We start from the raw sequence: 17840 nt of genomic DNA on the forward strand, positions 1-17840 counted from the left end.
GTGCAATTTCTTTGTCCACGTTCAGACACTTAAAATCCATGTTTTTCAGCCACAAGAAGTGGCAGATAACTAGCTACTATTTTTCAGTTATGAGTCTTGAGTTCAAAATTCACTTCAGTGTTCTTTATAGTTTGGTTTTAAAAACTTAATTTCTTTCTGTCCAGGAATATGGTATTTCCAAGGTTGAGAAACTAGAGATTGCCAAAGGCTACTGCACTCCTCTAGTTAGGAAAATTCGTTCTGACCTTCAGAGGACTCAGGATGATGACACTGTAAACAAACTTCACCCTCTGTAAGTTCAGAATTTCTTATTACATGTATGCTGCAAATTGTCTTCAATACTTAAATGTTCCTGCAACCTTGCTAGATAACCACGTGCTTATAAGCTTAAACTATCAGTAAAGCTATGCTTGCTTCAAACAATGTATAGTAAGATTGTAGTAACAGTTTTCTAATATGGGTATATTTTAATGTCTTAAATAATTGACTGCGTCTTTTTTCCATTATATTTTTTATTTTAGATACTCCAGAGGTGTTATGTCTCCTGAACGTCATGTTCGTACTCGGTTATATTTCACAAGTGAGAGTCATGTCCACTCCTTATTATCAACTCTTCGTTATGGTGCCTTATGTGATGTAAGTTGATCATTTTCCTATTAGAGCATAAGCCATGGCTGGTATTTTTCTGAAGAACCTATGGGACCAAATCCCACTAACCTTAAATAGAAGTTGAGTGCCTAACTCCCTTAGGCTACCTTGAAAATTGCAACCTATTTTATTAAACATATTGATTTCTAATATGTTTAGAGTTATGCACCCAAGTCATATTGCCAGTCTTTGCCATATAGATTTTTTTGTTAGCAGAAAACAAGACGGAAAACATTTAGCATTACCTTGTATTTTTGATGGAAGTTAGTAAATATTAGTGTATTTGCTAACATTTGAGCTCTAAATTCCTCATGCTCAGAAAAGACTAGACCGCTTCCATACATATATTCAGATCAGGCAGTAATGCAAAATACCTTGTAAGAATGTTTTGCTTTCTTGTAAGTAGGTTGAAATTCTTCTTTGGGAAGCTGAGCAGTACTGTCCATCTCCAAAATTGTTTACAATTGGTCCTTAACACTAACTTGGTGGTGTCTAATATGCAACACATGAATATATTTCACTTAGCTTAAACATCCTTCACCTGGTAGCTGCCTACTCAGAAATCAAGCAGAACACTTCCCGAAATTCTGTTCCTGGAACTTAAGAACAACAATTTCTCCTCCCAGGTTATTGGTTAAATTGAGGGCAGGGGAGGAGGGATAGCTCAGTGGCTTGAGCATTAGCCAGCTAAACCCAGGGTTGTGAGTTCAATCCTTGAGGGGGCCACTTAGGGATCTGGGACAAAATCAGTATTTGGTCCTGCTAGTAAAGGCAGGGGGTGGATTCAGTGACGCTTCAGATGAACATGTGTTGGTTCGGTCTGCTTTGCATCGTTATCGAGCAGAATCCATCATCAGCATGGACGCATGTCCTCTGAAATGGTGATTGGAGCATGAATGGACATGTGAATCTTTAGTGCATCTGGCACGTAAATATCTTGCGACGCTGGCTACAACGGTGCCATCTAAATGCCTGTTCTCACTTTCAGGTGACATTGTAAACAAGAAGTGGGCAGCATCGTCTCCCACAAAGTGTAACCAAACTTGTTTGTCTGAGCGATTGGCTGAAGTAGAACTAAGTGGATTTGTAGGCTCTAAAGTTTGACATTGTTTTATTTTTGAATGCACAGTTATTTTTTTGTATGTAATTGTACAGTTGTAAGTTCAACTTTCATAATAAAGAGATTGCACTACAATACTTGTATTAGATGAATTGAAAAATATTTTTTTTACTGTGCAAATATTTGTAATAAAAATAAATATAAAGTGAGCACTGTCCACTTTGTATTCTGTGTTGTAATTGAAATCAATATATATGAAAATGAAGAAAACATCCAAAATATTTAAATAATGATATTCTACTATTATTTAACAGTGCAATTAATCACAATTAATTTTTTTAATTATGTGATTAATTGCAATTTTTTTAATTGCTTGACAGCCCTACTTATTAGAAGTTTACGAGGAGCATAGTAATGGCTTTATTGATCATGCTTTGATTCAGTATTTTTATTTTTTTACAATGAAGGGCATTCTTGTTGAGGGATTCATTCTATGGCTTACGGCAAATTCTCTAGTCATTTCTACAGCCCTAAAATTTCAGCAAATGCAAGGTTCTAAATGTGGCCTGAACTTGAAGAGCTAGTCTTTGGTTTGTTTTTCTAGAATGTTTGTTTAATTTTCATTAATTTAGAGGAGCGATGAGCATTTTGGGTTGAATGTAACATTTATTTTTAAAATATTACTTAAATATTCATAATTTAAGATCACAGTTTTATCTGAAATAACTTCAATTTTATTTTCAAAGTTTTTTTAATTTAAAATGTCTTACAAAATGTTTCCATTTCTTTAAGGAATCAAAAGATGAACAGTGGAAACGAGCTATGGACTATCTCAATATTGTCAGTGAACTCAATTACATGACCCAGATTGTTATCATGCTCTATGAGGATCCAAACAAGGTAAGTAGATACAATTGATAAATATCTACAGAAATATGGTTAGTTCAAACCATGTTTTAAAGAGGAGATATTCACTGTCTTTAGGAACTTTCTTCAGAGGAACGTTTTCATGTGGAGCTTCACTTTAGTCCAGGAGCTAAAGGCTGTGAAGAGGATAAAAACTTACCAGCTGGTTTTGGATATAGACCTGCCTCCCGAGAGGTAATACTTCTGGCATACTTTAGAACAAAAGTTCAAGGATTCTCTGTTCATGAATATGTTCCAATAACTTTTGTTTTAATCACTGAAGAATTAGTTAGAAAGAATGACTCTTTCTAACTAATTCTTCAGTTTTTGATTTTGATTTGGTTTTGAATTAACTTTGTGTGTACTGTATGCATATAAAAATAAACTAGTGTACAATGAGTAACAGTTATACGTCATAATTCAGGCCCTCTGATTTCAAATAAATACTTTACTTCAATAAAAGGTATACTCACTTCATTTGTTCTTTTACTGCCTTTGTAATTGCAGCCTTTTATGACTTTGCCTAATTTGTTGTTGGAGATAGTTCCATTTCTCCAATGTTATGACAAATGCACAAGATGACATTTAAGAAAAAATATGAATTGGAATTTTAGGGAATATTGGCTAGTGAGACTATTGATATTTTTCAGTTTGTATCTATGTACATGTATATAGTTAAACAATTGGGTGTTACACATGTTCAGAGACTGTGGGTGAAATTTTGCCCCCATTGAAGTCAGTGGGAGTTTTACCATTGACTTAAATGGAACCAGGATTTTACCCTTTTCATGTTCAGTGAAACTTGTAAGAAGACATGGTGTTGTGAGCAACGATATTATGGTCACATTGTCACATGTGGTAGAAGCGAGTTAAAGTAGCAAATTCTTTTTCTAGGTGTATAAAAACAGTATTTTTATGGTTTAAGAACCTTGTGTCACTAAACTTCATGCATATCATTAACACTTTACTACCTATAGAATAATTTAAGCATTTTTTGTAACTGATTTATTAATGGATTTCCATGTCCAAATAGTACAAAGTATATAGCTAACTTGAACAGATAATAAATACCTTTACTTGTAGAATGAAGGCTCAAACAAAACCTCCCATAAAAATGATAGTGATGAGGAGTCACATACTTCTAAAAGGGATGAAACGGATCGATCAATAGTGGTATTCAAGCCAATGGTGTCAGACCCAATTCACATACACAGAAAGTCGCCCCTTCCAAGATCCCGGAAGATTGGTTCTGTTGAAGTAAGTATTTTTGTCATAGTGCATATCTACTGAAATGAATTCTTCATTTACTTCTAACAAAAAAGTACAGACTATTCTGTTTTTGATTACACAAAAATAGAATGGTTTCATTCTTCTCAAAGTGCTGCTTTTATTTCATGGGAAATTCTCCATGGCAATGGTTGTCTGAAAGGAATTTCAGAAACATCGGCCATATAAATTCTTTTTTTTTCTTTAGTATTTCAAATCTTATTATATAACTCTTATTCTATGACAATGAAGATACACATTTTTTAGTCTCAACTCCTTCTTCTCCAAGCTGACTAACATACATTGCTTGCATATGCATTCTCACAAGACTGCTGCTAATGGAAACAAAACATTGAGCTTTTTCATTTGTGGGGATTGGGGTGGAGGAAGGAGAAGTAGCAGTAAGAAAATGTTGCCATCTACAATTAACTTTCATAGGGAGCAACTGATTCCAGAGGCACAGTGGTTGAAGGTAAGAGAGCAAATTGGCAGCATGCTTTGAGGGGTGGGGAATGTGTGTTTTCCAGAGTCTTCAGATAAGTTCCCTAAGACTTTTTGGGCTCCCAGTGTAGAGGCCATGACACCAAGGAGTTGAGAAACTGTCATAAAAGGTGCTCTAACATCACAATAGTGAAGCAAGTCAGTGATGATTCACTGTATGTCATTAATATGGTTGAACAGTAAAGACACTGTTGGTGCACACTAGTACCTAAGTGACACTGAGGCCTGGGCTACACTAGCGGGGGGGGGTTCGAACTAAGATACGCAACTTCGAAATACCTTAGTTCGACTTACCTGGCCGTCCTCATGGCGGCGAGTCGACTGGCGCGGCTCCCCCGTCGACGCCGCTTACGCCTCCTGCCGAAGTGGAGTACAGGCATCAATTAGCAGATCGATTTATCACATGCAGACGAGACGTGATAAATCGATCCCCAATACATCGAACACTACCCACTGATCCGGCAGGTAGTATAGACGTACCCTGAGGGTAGGTCTACGCTTAAAATACCGCAGTGGCATAGCTGCACAGGTGTAGCTGCACTGCTGTAGCACTTCAGTGAAGACGCTACTACACTGAGGGGAAAGCTACTCCTGTTGGTGTAGTTAATCCATCTCCGCAAGAGGCGGTAGCTATGTCAATGGGAGAAGACCTCCGGTTGACATAGTGCTGTTTACACTGGGGAGTAGATTGGTATAATTGCATTGCTCAGGGGTGTGGATTTTTCACACCTTTGAGCGACATAGTTACAGTGATGTAAGTTTATACTATAGATCTGGCCTGACACTAGAACATAATAGGTACAGTTTACTACCTTATTCTCAGTTGCTTAAAACCTCAAAGAACTGTATACTCTTTTCCCTGCATATTATCTCAGGAATAGATGCTTATATAGACTGGGAATAGTAAGGATTCCAAGTAACTTGGTTACTGTCAATGTGTGGAGAATAATACGGATGTTTTTGTTTTATTATGATCCGTATATAACAAAAAATTAAGAGGTGATACGTGTGAATGTATTACAGCGTTGCATTTCCTGTTTTACCATAAGCAGTGTTCGAGAGGAGTAATCTTAATGTTTTTGAAAGTGGCTTTCACACCGATCATGCAAGCTCCCTTCCTAGAGAGAAGTTCACATGCAGTTTTATAGTATTTCAAAATTTTAACCATTTTCATTTTTTGTAAATTTTCAGAAGCTGCTTTCAAGAGGTATTATTGATATGCATTGCTAAACTTTGACTTTCAGCAGGTAAAACATTCAAGTAGAATCTGTTCCAGCATCCAGCTTTTATGGAAATTCTAAACTTTTGCTTCCTATTGAATTTTGATTTTACTCATATAGCTGTGAAACTTTGTGCAAAAAAGGTAAATTGGAAGAGCAAATATATTTGTGTCTGCCACACTGAAATCTGCAAAACAGTCTTTGAAGAATTTTGACCAGTTGGTATCTTGAAAGTGTAGTTTGACTTCATCTTAAATTGCCTTTGAATTATTTCTTTAAAGATAACTCTTTCCACTCCAGTCCATTCATTTAAAGGGACACTGTCAGGTAGTTTAGGCTCAACCTAAAAGTCTTTTTTTTAAATTTTATAATCTCTAGTAAAATAAAATTCAAACTTTAAATTTATCTGGATTATAGTCTTCAGCAGGGTCTAATACAAACATGGCAGCACTGTACTAGTGATGGAGACCAGAAATGAAGTTGACTAGTCTCATTTCCTTGAGCTTACAATTAAATGGAAAAACTAAAGAATATAAATTGTGAGAAACAAATTTACATTTCTGAAAAGGTTCAGTGCTGTTTAATCTAGATCATGGGTTCTCAAAGTGGGGGTTGGGACCCCTCAGGGGGTCATGAGGTTATTACACAGGGGGTCGCGAGCTGTCAACCTCCACCCCAAATCCCGCTTTGCCTCCAGCATTTATAATGATGTTCAATATATTTTAAAGTGTTTTTAATTTATAAGGGGGGTCACACTCGGAGGCTTGCTATGTGAAAGGGGTCACCAGTACAAAAGTTTGAGAGCCACTGATCTAGATGGTATTAACACAGGTAGACCAATAGGGCTATTTTTAGCCTGACCTTGTCCCTTGAAATCTCTTTCTACTCTTTGCCACCAGAAGTTCCTTAGTGCTTTAAGGTTAAGAAATCCTTCTTGCCACCCCTGGGGAGTCAGTCATGTAATCTCCAGTCCCGTTCCAAAATCTTCTGGCTCTTTGAAATATGTGGTAGTACTTTAAATTCAAAATAAAAATCTATTAAATAATAGATAGAAAAGCTTACTATACATTGAAGGGGGAAAAACTATTAAACAGTATGTTCAGAGTAACAAATGTGTTCTGTTAACAGTGTTTTTTAAGGCCGTGGACCAGTTACTGACTACCATTGTTCTTCTATCTTGCCATTGGTAAAATTTTAGTCTACCAGAAACTTGGTGAAAGTAGTGGATTAAAAGATGTAGTTTGAAACGTTAGTCATTCCTAATTACTGTTTAATAGTTTTAAAGCTGTATATAAAAGAGTGCAAACAAACTGTATTTTTTTTTCTGATCACTGGCTCTGTGGAATCTAACTTTGCATGCTTTGCTGTTTTTTTGCCCCCTTTCTCACTTCCAGGAAGAGAGCCCCCTGAGTGTGTCTAGCCCAGAGTGTATTGGTACCTGGCTGCATTACACCAGTGGTGTGGGTACTGGGCGTCGAAGACGCAGATCAGGGGAACAAATCACTTCTTCCCCTGTCTCCCCTAAATCATTGGCTTTCACATCCAGTATTTTTGGCTCATGGCAACAGGTTTTTAAACTTTACTTCATTAAACATTATTATGCATTCCAAGCAGCAACCAACTGTCTTTAAGGACATCTAATCCCTTGTTATGGATTACATTCCAAGTAAATTCTTACCACTTGTCATTAAAATGTACTTTTTAAAATACTAGTTTCTTCCAAGAATGTTGGGGGAGGAAGGAGGAGAAAGCAAATGCATGTTTTTCGCAGAATTTTCACTGAATGTATTAGATATTTCCACAGTGAATTGGTTTTTTTTACAGGAATTGTAAACATTAACACTCTAGAAAAGGCATAGACTACTGTCTAATGAAACTGACTTCAGCTTTGGCTTAGTTGTCCTTTAAGACTTTAAAACAGCATTGCTTAATTTGGTGGTAGGTAAATTGAAACTTTTTTAAAAAATAAATGACAGACGATGCCACTTTAAATTATTGATGTGGGGTCTGATATTACTATTCAAAACTTGTTTTGTATAGATCATATTTTCAGTGGCCTCGTATTAATTGAGCAGGAAACAAACTCTAGCACTAACCATTCGTGTCTTCACTCCTATATCTGGAGATATCTAATGAAAAAACCAACACAGTACTTCATCCATTGGATTGTACAATATTTTGAAGACTTCTTGTCTAAATATTGGGGAAAGAGCAGGACAAATGAGACATAGTCAAAATATCAATGAAGATCTAAAGATTCCTCAATTCAAAATATTGTCTGTATATAGGACAATGGATGGTGTTCTAACCATGCCCCTTTCTTTTCTAAGAGTTTCAGTAATTTCCATGATTTTTTTGGAAATTTAAGGAACTTGTATATAGTAAAAGAGTGCATCAGTAAAGGCGTCTGAAGGCTACGCTGATAGAGCCCGTGCATGGATCAGTGACTGTATGGTGACTTCAACAGCCTGTCTGTCTTTCCTTTCCCCCTCCCATTTCCCTTTCAATACAGGAGCAGTTTAGGAGTGTGCATTTGGTAAAATAAAGTAAAATCTATCTCAACTGTCTGTGTTTTCATCTCTGTCTTGGTCTGTGTTCTTTTTAATTCTGAATGCCCGCTTTGCACCACCTCATTGCAAGGACTTCATATGTGAAATGGACTCCCTTCACAAAGGGATATTGCATGATCTTTCATATTTCTTTTATGTATTTCTACTAACATTTATCATACAGCTTATTAACACTTATCGGTCTGGAGCAGGCCAATATATCAAGTTTAATGGACACTTCATGCTGCTATTCTATTTTTTCTTATTTTTCTGTTTTCCATATGCAGGTCCTCTCAGACAACAATAGTAACTTACGAACACCAAGAACTATTCTGGAACAAAAGCAGAGTGGTTTAGGTATGTACATGCAATTGAAATTTTGTTTCAAGTAAGCAGACTTTCCAATGCCTTTTGTTTTGCACACAGATACATGATCTTGGATTTTTAAAACTCTTGTGTAAACAGTTCCAAATAGTATTTTGAATATAATAGTATCTACTAATTCTTTGGGACAGTATAACCCACTGAGTTGAGCAATATTTCAGCGGCAAAAGTTATTTTAATGGAAACTGGATCTTAGGGAACAGCAAAACAATTGAGACTGTTCACTGATTCTTTACTCTAACCAAAGAAAGTACTCAGGGTTATTTTTAAATTTTAAATTATGACTGACATATTAATATTTTTGTGGAATTCTTTGAAAGCAAAAGCCCCAGCATGCAAACTATTAAAAACACTTCTCCTCAAGCGAAAATAAGTGTCTTCTGCTGTGGTCACTTGAGACAACTGAAGAGATACTAGTGGGTGCAAAAAAAACCCTAGCTGGCCTTCACCAAGAAACTTTAGTTTCTAATGAGAGACTAAGGTTTTTGTACTTCCCTCTCATTCCCGCCCTGAAATATTTCTATCAGTGGGCTGAATAATTAATTTTAACTGTGGATTATAACATCTTAACTTGCTTTAATTCAGGAAATGTTCTTCTGCTGTTACCGTGAAACAGGCATTTCTTTGTATAGTTATTATGCATTAGATAGGAAATTTTGTGCTGCTGTAAGTTAATTGTCTGTTTTCAGAAATAACTAACTCGGAACACATTAAACAACACACACACACACATAAATACCTTGCATTGTGAGTTAGAAGTAAAAGTTCCACAATCTTTCCATTTAAGGCTTTGCACTTATTTGTATGTTTGATCGTTGCAATACTCTTATTCCTGTTACATTTTCCTAGTAAAATGTATACGTCTGGTGGTCTTGACTACTGAAGCCAATCTTTCTAACTTTTTGTTAAAATTTTACTACCTTCTTCAATGTGACACACTATAATTCATAGAAGCTGTTACATTTCCGTGTATAGTTGAAAGTATTACTTTGGTGAAAAAGCTTTTGCCACAGACCAGGCACCAATTTATATTGGCCATGATTTATCACATGTGCTAGTAATGTTTCCCACTGTTGGAAGGAAATAAATCACTGGGTAGATGGCTGTTTTTAAATATACTGCCATGTATATGAAATACAAACAATGAAATGTAAACTGGGCCTCCATCAAGTAATAACATTGGCTTTGCAGAATAATAATGAAGATTAAAGGAAAATACAAATTCTAGACAGAGTAATTTCTTCCCATTCTCTTAATTTGGATAATTTCATAGTATGGTGGACGATGTAAACAGAAAATGTCTTCATACTTAAGTGTATTAATGGTATTTCATCAATTATTTGGTAAACCACTTCTAATTATAAGATTTGTTCATGACTGGGCAACAAAAGTATACAGGTTTTTACATGGAGGACTACTTAATACAAGGGTCTTCTTTAGGAAAGAAGTGAAGCTAAACCTGGTGAAACTTCTGTTTTAAATTTCTATGGTTGGCTGTGACAATCGCTGAAATACAGATGCAAGAATGGACAATTTGGTTAACTTGTTCCATGTTAAATCATGAGTGATGGAAAGTGAATTTTTTCTATGTAAAGTCTGAGGAAAATGTGTGAGTACTTGAAGTTACAGACTGCCATTTCAAGGGAGTCAATTTCCATGAAAGCAATAAGCAAGATTTTCCAGGTTATATTTGTTTCAGAACTGCAGGTTCTAAAACACGTAACTTTCATGTCTTTTTTTTTTATTATTTATTTATTTATTTATGTTGATGCTGACCGGTAATTTTTCTTTACCGAACCTGACAACAGGAAATAAAGTCCCTTTGTTAAAGTCCAGTCCTCTCTAGTCACATGTAGCAGAGGGTGGTCTGATATGTGTAGAAGCACAATAAATTATAGTAGTTACAATCTACAAGTACCACTGTGACATTACAAGCATATTGTGAACTGTTCCAGGCACTGCCAAAGGCTGCCTTTTGTGTGGTAAGAGCCAAGTGCTTGCATGCTGCATGCATCCCCAATGTGAATGGAAGAGCACCTGGTTGTTGTATGTATTTTCTCTAACTCCCATCAGGGTCTCACTGTGCGGGCCTGTTTAGCACCTCAGTACTCGGGGGTTCTTCGAGCGCACCTAACCTACAGGATTATGCTCGTACTCAACGTAAAAAGCTGACTTCTTCTGGCTGCATAGATGGTATGTGCACACTCTCTCAGATGCACACACAAATCCATGTGCACACATTGAAGTTCTAAAGATGAACCCTAGGCTACTGAATCAGTGGAATCCTAGAATCCTTTGCCTTAGCATTAATTGTACGACTTTTTACTGCCTCTTTAGTGCCCATAGCTTGGTTATATTAGTTTAATGACACAGTTAATCCTTGTTCCTGGCTTCTCTATTTGATATGCCTTGAATAAATATACATTGACAGATTTTCAGCATGTACAGTTTAAGAACAATGAAGAGCTGAAAATGTAGTTGGAAGTGCTCATCGCTTAAGCCTCTGATTTTGATAATTACATATTGACATTGAATTGAAACATTACAATTCATGGAGTATTTACAAGGAGCGAAAAGGAAAAGACCACTTTAATATTACTGAGTGAAAATTTTAGGATTCCTTTTTGGTGGGTGTATGGGTGTGGATAGAGGAGTGGTAGGTTTTAGGCTTCAATAATCTTGGGTAGAACAGCTTTCACAGTAGGTTTCAGCATTTAAAGAAAATGTGCTAATTTACTTTTTTAACGCTGAGGTCGAGCAGTATTGATGCAATTTGTCCCCAAATTCATTCTTCTCAACGTTCAGCTCTAACCAGATATAACTTTGTATGCCAGAATCACCAGCTCATCCTGCTTTTCTTTCATACACTTCATTAAACACCTTGCAGTTATCAATAAAGCCACACTTTCTACTTTTAACCTCTTTTTGGCCTCTAGCCCTTTCCTCTTCTCCTCTCTGCATGCCACTTAATTCTAACCTTTTGTTCATCTTTTTTCTTTCCTTTTTTGAAATGTGTCCCTCTTTTGGTAGCTGTTACGAATTTCAGGTACCTGTTTTTCTCTTTCTCAGACACCACACGTGGTTCTGCTGTTAAAAGATTTTCTATCTCATTTGCTCGACACCCAACCAATGGTACGTTTTGCTTTTATTTAAAAAAAAAATACTCCCTTGCTTCATCCCTTAATTTCATTTTATTTCAAACACGGGGTGTACAGTTTCGTCCAATCATCTGTCCTTCCTGACTTCAACCAAGCATAGTTCCAAACATATTCATAATCACTAGATACATTGATATAGTCTTAAATACCTCCTTTATTGTTCATTTATATAAATATGATTTCAAAATTCACTCATCAAAAAATCTTGTGAAAATGGAAATATTGCTTATAATCATGAATTCCTTGACAAATTGCATTCTCTCCAATGTCTCAGGTGATCAGACTGTGTATGGTATATGATAAAAACAAACTTTTCTGATCTTGAATGGCATATACTTCTCAATAACTTAACATTCCACTTCTTTCTCTTCCTGCCGATGAGCTCCACTGTTTCCCTGAGCCTTCTGAATCTAGATAAAGTCACAATAACTGACAACAGGCGGTTGCTACCATCTTCTTGAAGTGTCACTAGATTAAAAAGTAAAGTAAAATTTAGGGTCCATTTCAGTTAATCTGCAATTTTGATGACTGAACAGAAAAACTGCTACTTAACCTTGCCATACGTAATTATCAATATGTTCGTCACGTATGCTAGTTAATTAAATACTTCACTAATAATCAGAGTTGCCTTCGTCTTGTGTTGACCTCTTGAACTCTATGGTGAAAGCTCACTCATCTCCAGTCTACCATATTTTAATGAAACCTATCTTAACATATGCAAGTTGAAAGTATGAAATATGTTACTCATAACTTTCTAGCTCACTACATGGGCCCTATAGCATGCCCTTTTCATAGAAGTTGGCTTCAATCTTCAGCATTTATCACATCTTAGTGTAGATTTTTCCAGGTTTCTTAATTACCATTTTAAAACTGTGCACCACCACTTACTGACACAATACAGTGGCAGGGTTTAATAAGGTCTTGCCATTGAAACTGAAGTGAAAATAGCCATAAAGATCTGTGCTATTGCCCTCCAACAAACCTTTTACTTAGAAGATGGTTCAGGTTAAAAAAACACAAAAATAACCATAGTTCTCACTTTGTTTTGCTTCTGAATAATTAAGTCATGAAGTAGTACTTGAAATATTGTATCCATTTGGAATTTTTAGTCAGTATTTGTACTGCAGTGGCTTCCTGAAGAAAGTGTTTAGTATAAAACTGTTAGAATCACCACAAAACCTGCAGTTATTAAAAAGTTTTTAAAAGACTGACTTAAACATCCTCCTTGAAAATGAGAAAGGTGGGCCTTACTCTGTATAAAATCAAGTCCGATAATCTAAACAAAAGAGCAGATGCTGTATTTAAAAACTCAGTGTTGGCAAAACATTTGAAAGTTGTAAAGTGAGACTAGATTCACGGAGTAGAATAGTTTCAAAAAATTTGTTAGTGCTAAAGGGAACAGATAGCAACCTACTTATTGTAACTGGATAATTTTTTATAAATATCTCTATTTAAACACAATTACTTTATTGTGCACATTGTGTATTCTGTTTCATTTAATATAAATGCTTTCCACATACCTTTTACAAGTTAATGCATGCCACATGTGCTCCTGTGAATTTTAAATGCATTCCCTGAGGTGTACCAGGTTCCCAAGTGTTCTCTACCAACTTTTTAAACATATCATTGTTTGTTTGTCTTCTGGACTGTCATTTGATTCTCCCTTTCACTTTTTTATTTCCATAACTTTGTGATATCCTTACAACCTCTAACCTATTTCACAGACACTCCCCACCCCCTTATTCTCTACCTCCCTGCCCCTTCATCTTTAGTTCAAGGAACACATTGAAACAAGTAATCTTCTGACAGTGCTTTACCTTATTTTCTGGGCCTCATGCAGAACATCCACACCTCTTTAGGTGCTGGTCCATTTCCTCTGTGGAATTTCTAAGCTCCAATGGTATGTGTGTCTATCTATTAAATGTAGGACAGCAGGATGTCTTTTTAAATTGCTGTGTTAACCCTTTCATGTCTTGCATTTTGTGTAGTCTGGGTAAAGGAAATTTCAAAAAGTAAATATAAATAGTTAATTCTTTTAAAATTTTCTTTTTAAATTCCTATGGATTTTCTATAACAGCTGTTATAGTAGTAGTAGTAATAATCATCATCATCATCATTGATAGGCATTGAAACATAGGTGGGTTTTGGGTTTTTGTTTTTTTTAGTAAAGCATGTATCCTGACCTACCCTGACACTGTCCCACTAAATTGTTCGTTAGAATAAAATGTAAATATTTTGGAAAACATTTTTGTGATGGTAACAGTTTCATTAGGTTAAAATTAAATCTTGTTGAACTTACAGTAATGCAAAGAAAGGGTTTGCGCTTTGCATGCATGCATAGTATTTGTATATTTTACACGTATGCCAAACACATTTATTTTAGTGCTTATACTGCAGCTTCGTTGCTGTCATATTAAAGAAAGTATACATGAAGTTGTGTGGTGTTTGTTTTGCACATGACAACTGAGTTTCTAAAAACATGCAACATTATAACTGTTATAGTGTAAGTGAAGCTGATTTAAGTACCCTTGAGTAGCTTGCATAGCAGGATTGGCTCTCACTTGATTCCAAGGCTGGGTACAAATATGAATACAAAAGCTCATGAGTTGAAATTTTGTAGAATTATTTTCTATGTAAATGCTTAGTAATAAACATCTTGGAAGAAATATACCAATTTATAATTTTTCAGTTCAATATTGTAAATTGAATGTTGCAGCTGTATATGAGAACACTAATGTGGACAAGTGTCACCTCTTTTGAAATGCTGTAGGATGAACGTTTCACTGAGTGCTGTCAAGCTTACATCAGTTCACAGAACTGCACTATTAACTATAGATATGTATTTTGAATGCTTTGTTTTATTTCATTAGGAATAAAAATGTGCATGACTGGTTTATGAAATGTCAATATGCCTATACTAATATTGGAAAACAAAGTTAAATATCAGTTCAGTTTTGACTTGGTATAGTTTACAGTTTTAAGTTGTGAAATTTCGAGTGATTGTAAATTATTGTTTTTAGTAAAGATAGGTATAAATGTGTGTTATAAAATTAAAATATAGTCTCAAGGTACAAAAATGCTGGTAGTGGTCTTGGTGGACCTTAAGGTGGAAACCTAAAGCAAGTCTTGTTCCTAGAATACCTGAGAGGATAGAGTGTATGCTACAAGGTGTTGCCTGTCAGGAATGCCAATGTTTTTAGCTGTTCTCTGTAAGAGCAACTCAGTTAAAAATGTTCACAGCATGACCATGGTGCTACTCCATCTTGAATGAATTAGTTACCTATATATTATTATGACTGGTATGAGAACAAGTAGGGAAAATACTGATATTCCCTGCCTTTTTTAATGAGTTTGTCTGGAACAGTAATTAACTTAATGTATTAAGCAAAGACTAGAGCAAAGATATATTTTGTATCTGTGTACACTGATTTATGTGGACATGGGTTTTGTAGTATGTAGTACACTATCTTGAGCTTACTATATGATGGAATCTGACATACCTTGTTCTAACTCCATATTGCATAGCGTCTTATGTCATGACTTCGAGGATATTGTATGTTTGCATGTTTTGATATCAGACATGTACTTTATGTTCATTTTTATGCAGTGTTTCCTGTCTGTACAACAGTTCCATTCTGGTCTTATTTCTAATGTCTGGAAATTCTCTCTCTCTCTTTATTTTTGTAGGTTTTGAACTATATTCCATGGTGCCTTCCATCTGCCCTCTAGAAACCCTGCACAACTCCCTGTCTTTAAAGCAGGTGGATGAATTTCTTGCCTCCATTGCTGCTCCTTCAAGTGACAACCTACCGGAGATGTCTACTGCTTTATGTTGTAATTAATTTTTTTTACTGTAAACCATAAACACTATTGGTCATAGTTGATCCATAGGCCACTTATCAAAATGAACAGACCAAAAAGATTATCAGTGATTGGATGACTAACATAGCGAACATCAGTGTAAATGGGGTAGGATATGAGGCTAAAATAGGGAAAGAACAAATTAAGAATTACTTAGCCAGTTCATAGGTCTTCAGGTCAGCAGGTCCTGATGAAATATGTCCTAGAATACTTAAGGAACTGGCTGAAGAGATCTCTGAGCCATACACGATTCTCTTTGAGAATTCATGGAGGACAGGAGAGATCCCAGAGGACCTGAAAAAGGCAAACATAGTACTGGTCTATAAAAATGGGAATAAGGACAACCCAGGGAATTATGAACCAGTCAGCTTAATTTTGGTACCTGGAAAGATAATGGAGCAAATAATCAATCAATCAGTTTGTGAGCACCTAGAAGAAAATAAGCTGATAAGTAACAGTTAACATGGATTTGTCAAGAACAAATCATGTCAAACCAAGAGGGTAACAAAGCTTGTGTATGGAGGAGAGCAATACATGTGCTATATCTTGGCTTAAAGGCTTTTGTTACTGTCTCTCATGATCTCCTGATAAACAAAACTAGTGAAATATAGCCTAGACAAGGGGTAGCCAATTATTTTTTGTCAAGGTCCAGATTTCTTGGTCAAGGTATAGTCAAAATCTAGACTCCAGAGGAAATAATAAAAAAAGATTTGGGGCCATTCAAAAATGTCTGGCGGTCTGGATTTGGCCTGTGGTCCACCTATTGACTATACCTGACATAGGCAAACCTACTACTGTAAGGGAGAGTGCACAACTGGTTGGAAAACCGTGATTAAGAGTAGTTAAGTGGTTCACAGTCAAGCTGGAAAGGCATATTAAGTGGGTCCTGCAGAGATCTGTCCTGGTTCTAGTTCTAGTCAATATCTTCATAAATGACTTGGATAATGGCATAGAGAGTATACTTACAACGTTTGTGGACAATACCAACCGGGGAGGCATTTCAGGCAGTGTGGAGGACAATTCAAAGTGATCTTGACAAAATGGTCTGAAATAAATAGGGTGAAATTCAGTAAGGACAAATGCAAAGTACTACGTTTAGGAAGGAATAATCAACTGCACAAATACCAAATTGGAAATGACTGCCTAGGAAGGAAGTTTGCAGAAAAGGATCTGGGGTTTATAGGGGATCACAAACTAAATATGAGTCAACAATGTAATACTGTTATGAAAAAAGTGAATATCATTCTGGGATATATTAGCAGGAGCCTTAACTGGAGTAGTGTATCCAGTTCTGGGCACCACAGTCATGGAAAGATGTGGTCAGATTGGAGAGAGTTCAGAGGAGAGCAACAAAAATGATTACAGGTCTAGAAATCATGACCTAAGAGGAAATATTGAAAAATACTGGGTTTGTTTAGGCTGGAAAAGAGAAGACCGAGGGGGGACATAACAGCCTTCAGGTATGTAAAAGGTTGTTATAAAGAGGAGGGTGATACATTGTTCTTATTCACTGAGGACAGGACAAGAAGTAATGGATCTAAATTGCAGCAAGGGAGGTTTAGGTTAGACGTTAAGAAAATCTTCTTAACTGGAAAGGTAGTTAAGCACTAGAACAAATTACCTGGGGGGTAGGTGGTGTGGAATCTCGATCATCGATCATTTTAAGAACAGGTTGACAAAGCTGTCAGGGATGGGCTAGATAATACTTAGTCCTGCCTCAGTGCAGGGGACTGGACAAGATGACCTGTTGAGGACCCTTCCAGTCCTACATTTCTATGATTCTATAATTTACCAAAAATGTTAATCAACTCTTAATGTGTTTGAAATACTTTTTCACTATGTGGTCATTGGTTTCTCTGGAATATGGAAAACTTGGAAACATTATCATACTTGAACCAATTAATCATTCTGTCATTTTAGTGAGATCACTCTTCCCCACCCACATTATTGTAACTCTGGAATGCAGGGGAAAATCAATGTTACTACTGTCAAATATGCAGTACTTTGTGGTTTACACTACATTTCCACGTTGGTTGTAATTTGTTACAGGATATCTGTTAATGCCAATGTTAACTAAACCAAACTCAAATGTGTTGTGCATCATGTATGCTTTGTGGTGTGTATATTATGGCAAACAGATGTTAAACTACACAGTTAACCAGAAATACAGGAATAGAAAATATATGTTCAACCTGGCTGAGCTAATGTTGCTTCTGGAACCATAACATCTGTATTTCCTGTTTCTTTATTATTGAATCTAAATGTTCCACATGCACAATATCTTTTC

At 36.0% G+C, this 17840-nt stretch overlaps 1 protein-coding gene and 1 long non-coding RNA gene across 4 annotated transcripts in view; one reads left to right on the forward strand and one right to left on the reverse strand.

The window, feature by feature from the left end:
- PPIP5K2 (diphosphoinositol pentakisphosphate kinase 2) overlaps window positions 1–17840 on the forward strand; it is a 70847-nt gene that overhangs the window by 46600 nt on the left and 6407 nt on the right. Inside the window, exons 22-31 of one of the 3 annotated variants that reach the window (XM_045020388.1) lie at window positions 165–292; window positions 522–636; window positions 2501–2608; window positions 2693–2809; window positions 3698–3871; window positions 6996–7169; window positions 8438–8507; window positions 10608–10727; window positions 11604–11666; window positions 15380–15526. In XM_045020388.1, the coding sequence (XP_044876323.1) occupies window positions 165–292; window positions 522–636; window positions 2501–2608; window positions 2693–2809; window positions 3698–3871; window positions 6996–7169; window positions 8438–8507; window positions 10608–10727; window positions 11604–11666; window positions 15380–15526 (1216 nt within the window). The remainder of the gene's footprint in view (window positions 1–164; window positions 293–521; window positions 637–2500; window positions 2609–2692; window positions 2810–3697; window positions 3872–6995; window positions 7170–8437; window positions 8508–10607; window positions 10728–11603; window positions 11667–15379; window positions 15527–17840) is intronic. The other 2 variants (XM_045020389.1, XM_045020390.1) reach the window with 2 other exon arrangements.
- Window positions 11993–15972, reverse strand: LOC123372354. Its single transcript, XR_006580233.1, has 3 exons — window positions 15707–15972; window positions 13510–13681; window positions 11993–12160 (listed from the first exon to the last, which is right to left on the reverse strand). It is a non-coding gene; the product is annotated as an uncharacterized LOC123372354 (long non-coding RNA).

This window comes from Mauremys mutica, chromosome 6, assembly GCF_020497125.1.
Source record: "Mauremys mutica isolate MM-2020 ecotype Southern chromosome 6, ASM2049712v1, whole genome shotgun sequence".
Taxonomy (NCBI): Eukaryota; Metazoa; Chordata; order Testudines; family Geoemydidae; genus Mauremys; species Mauremys mutica.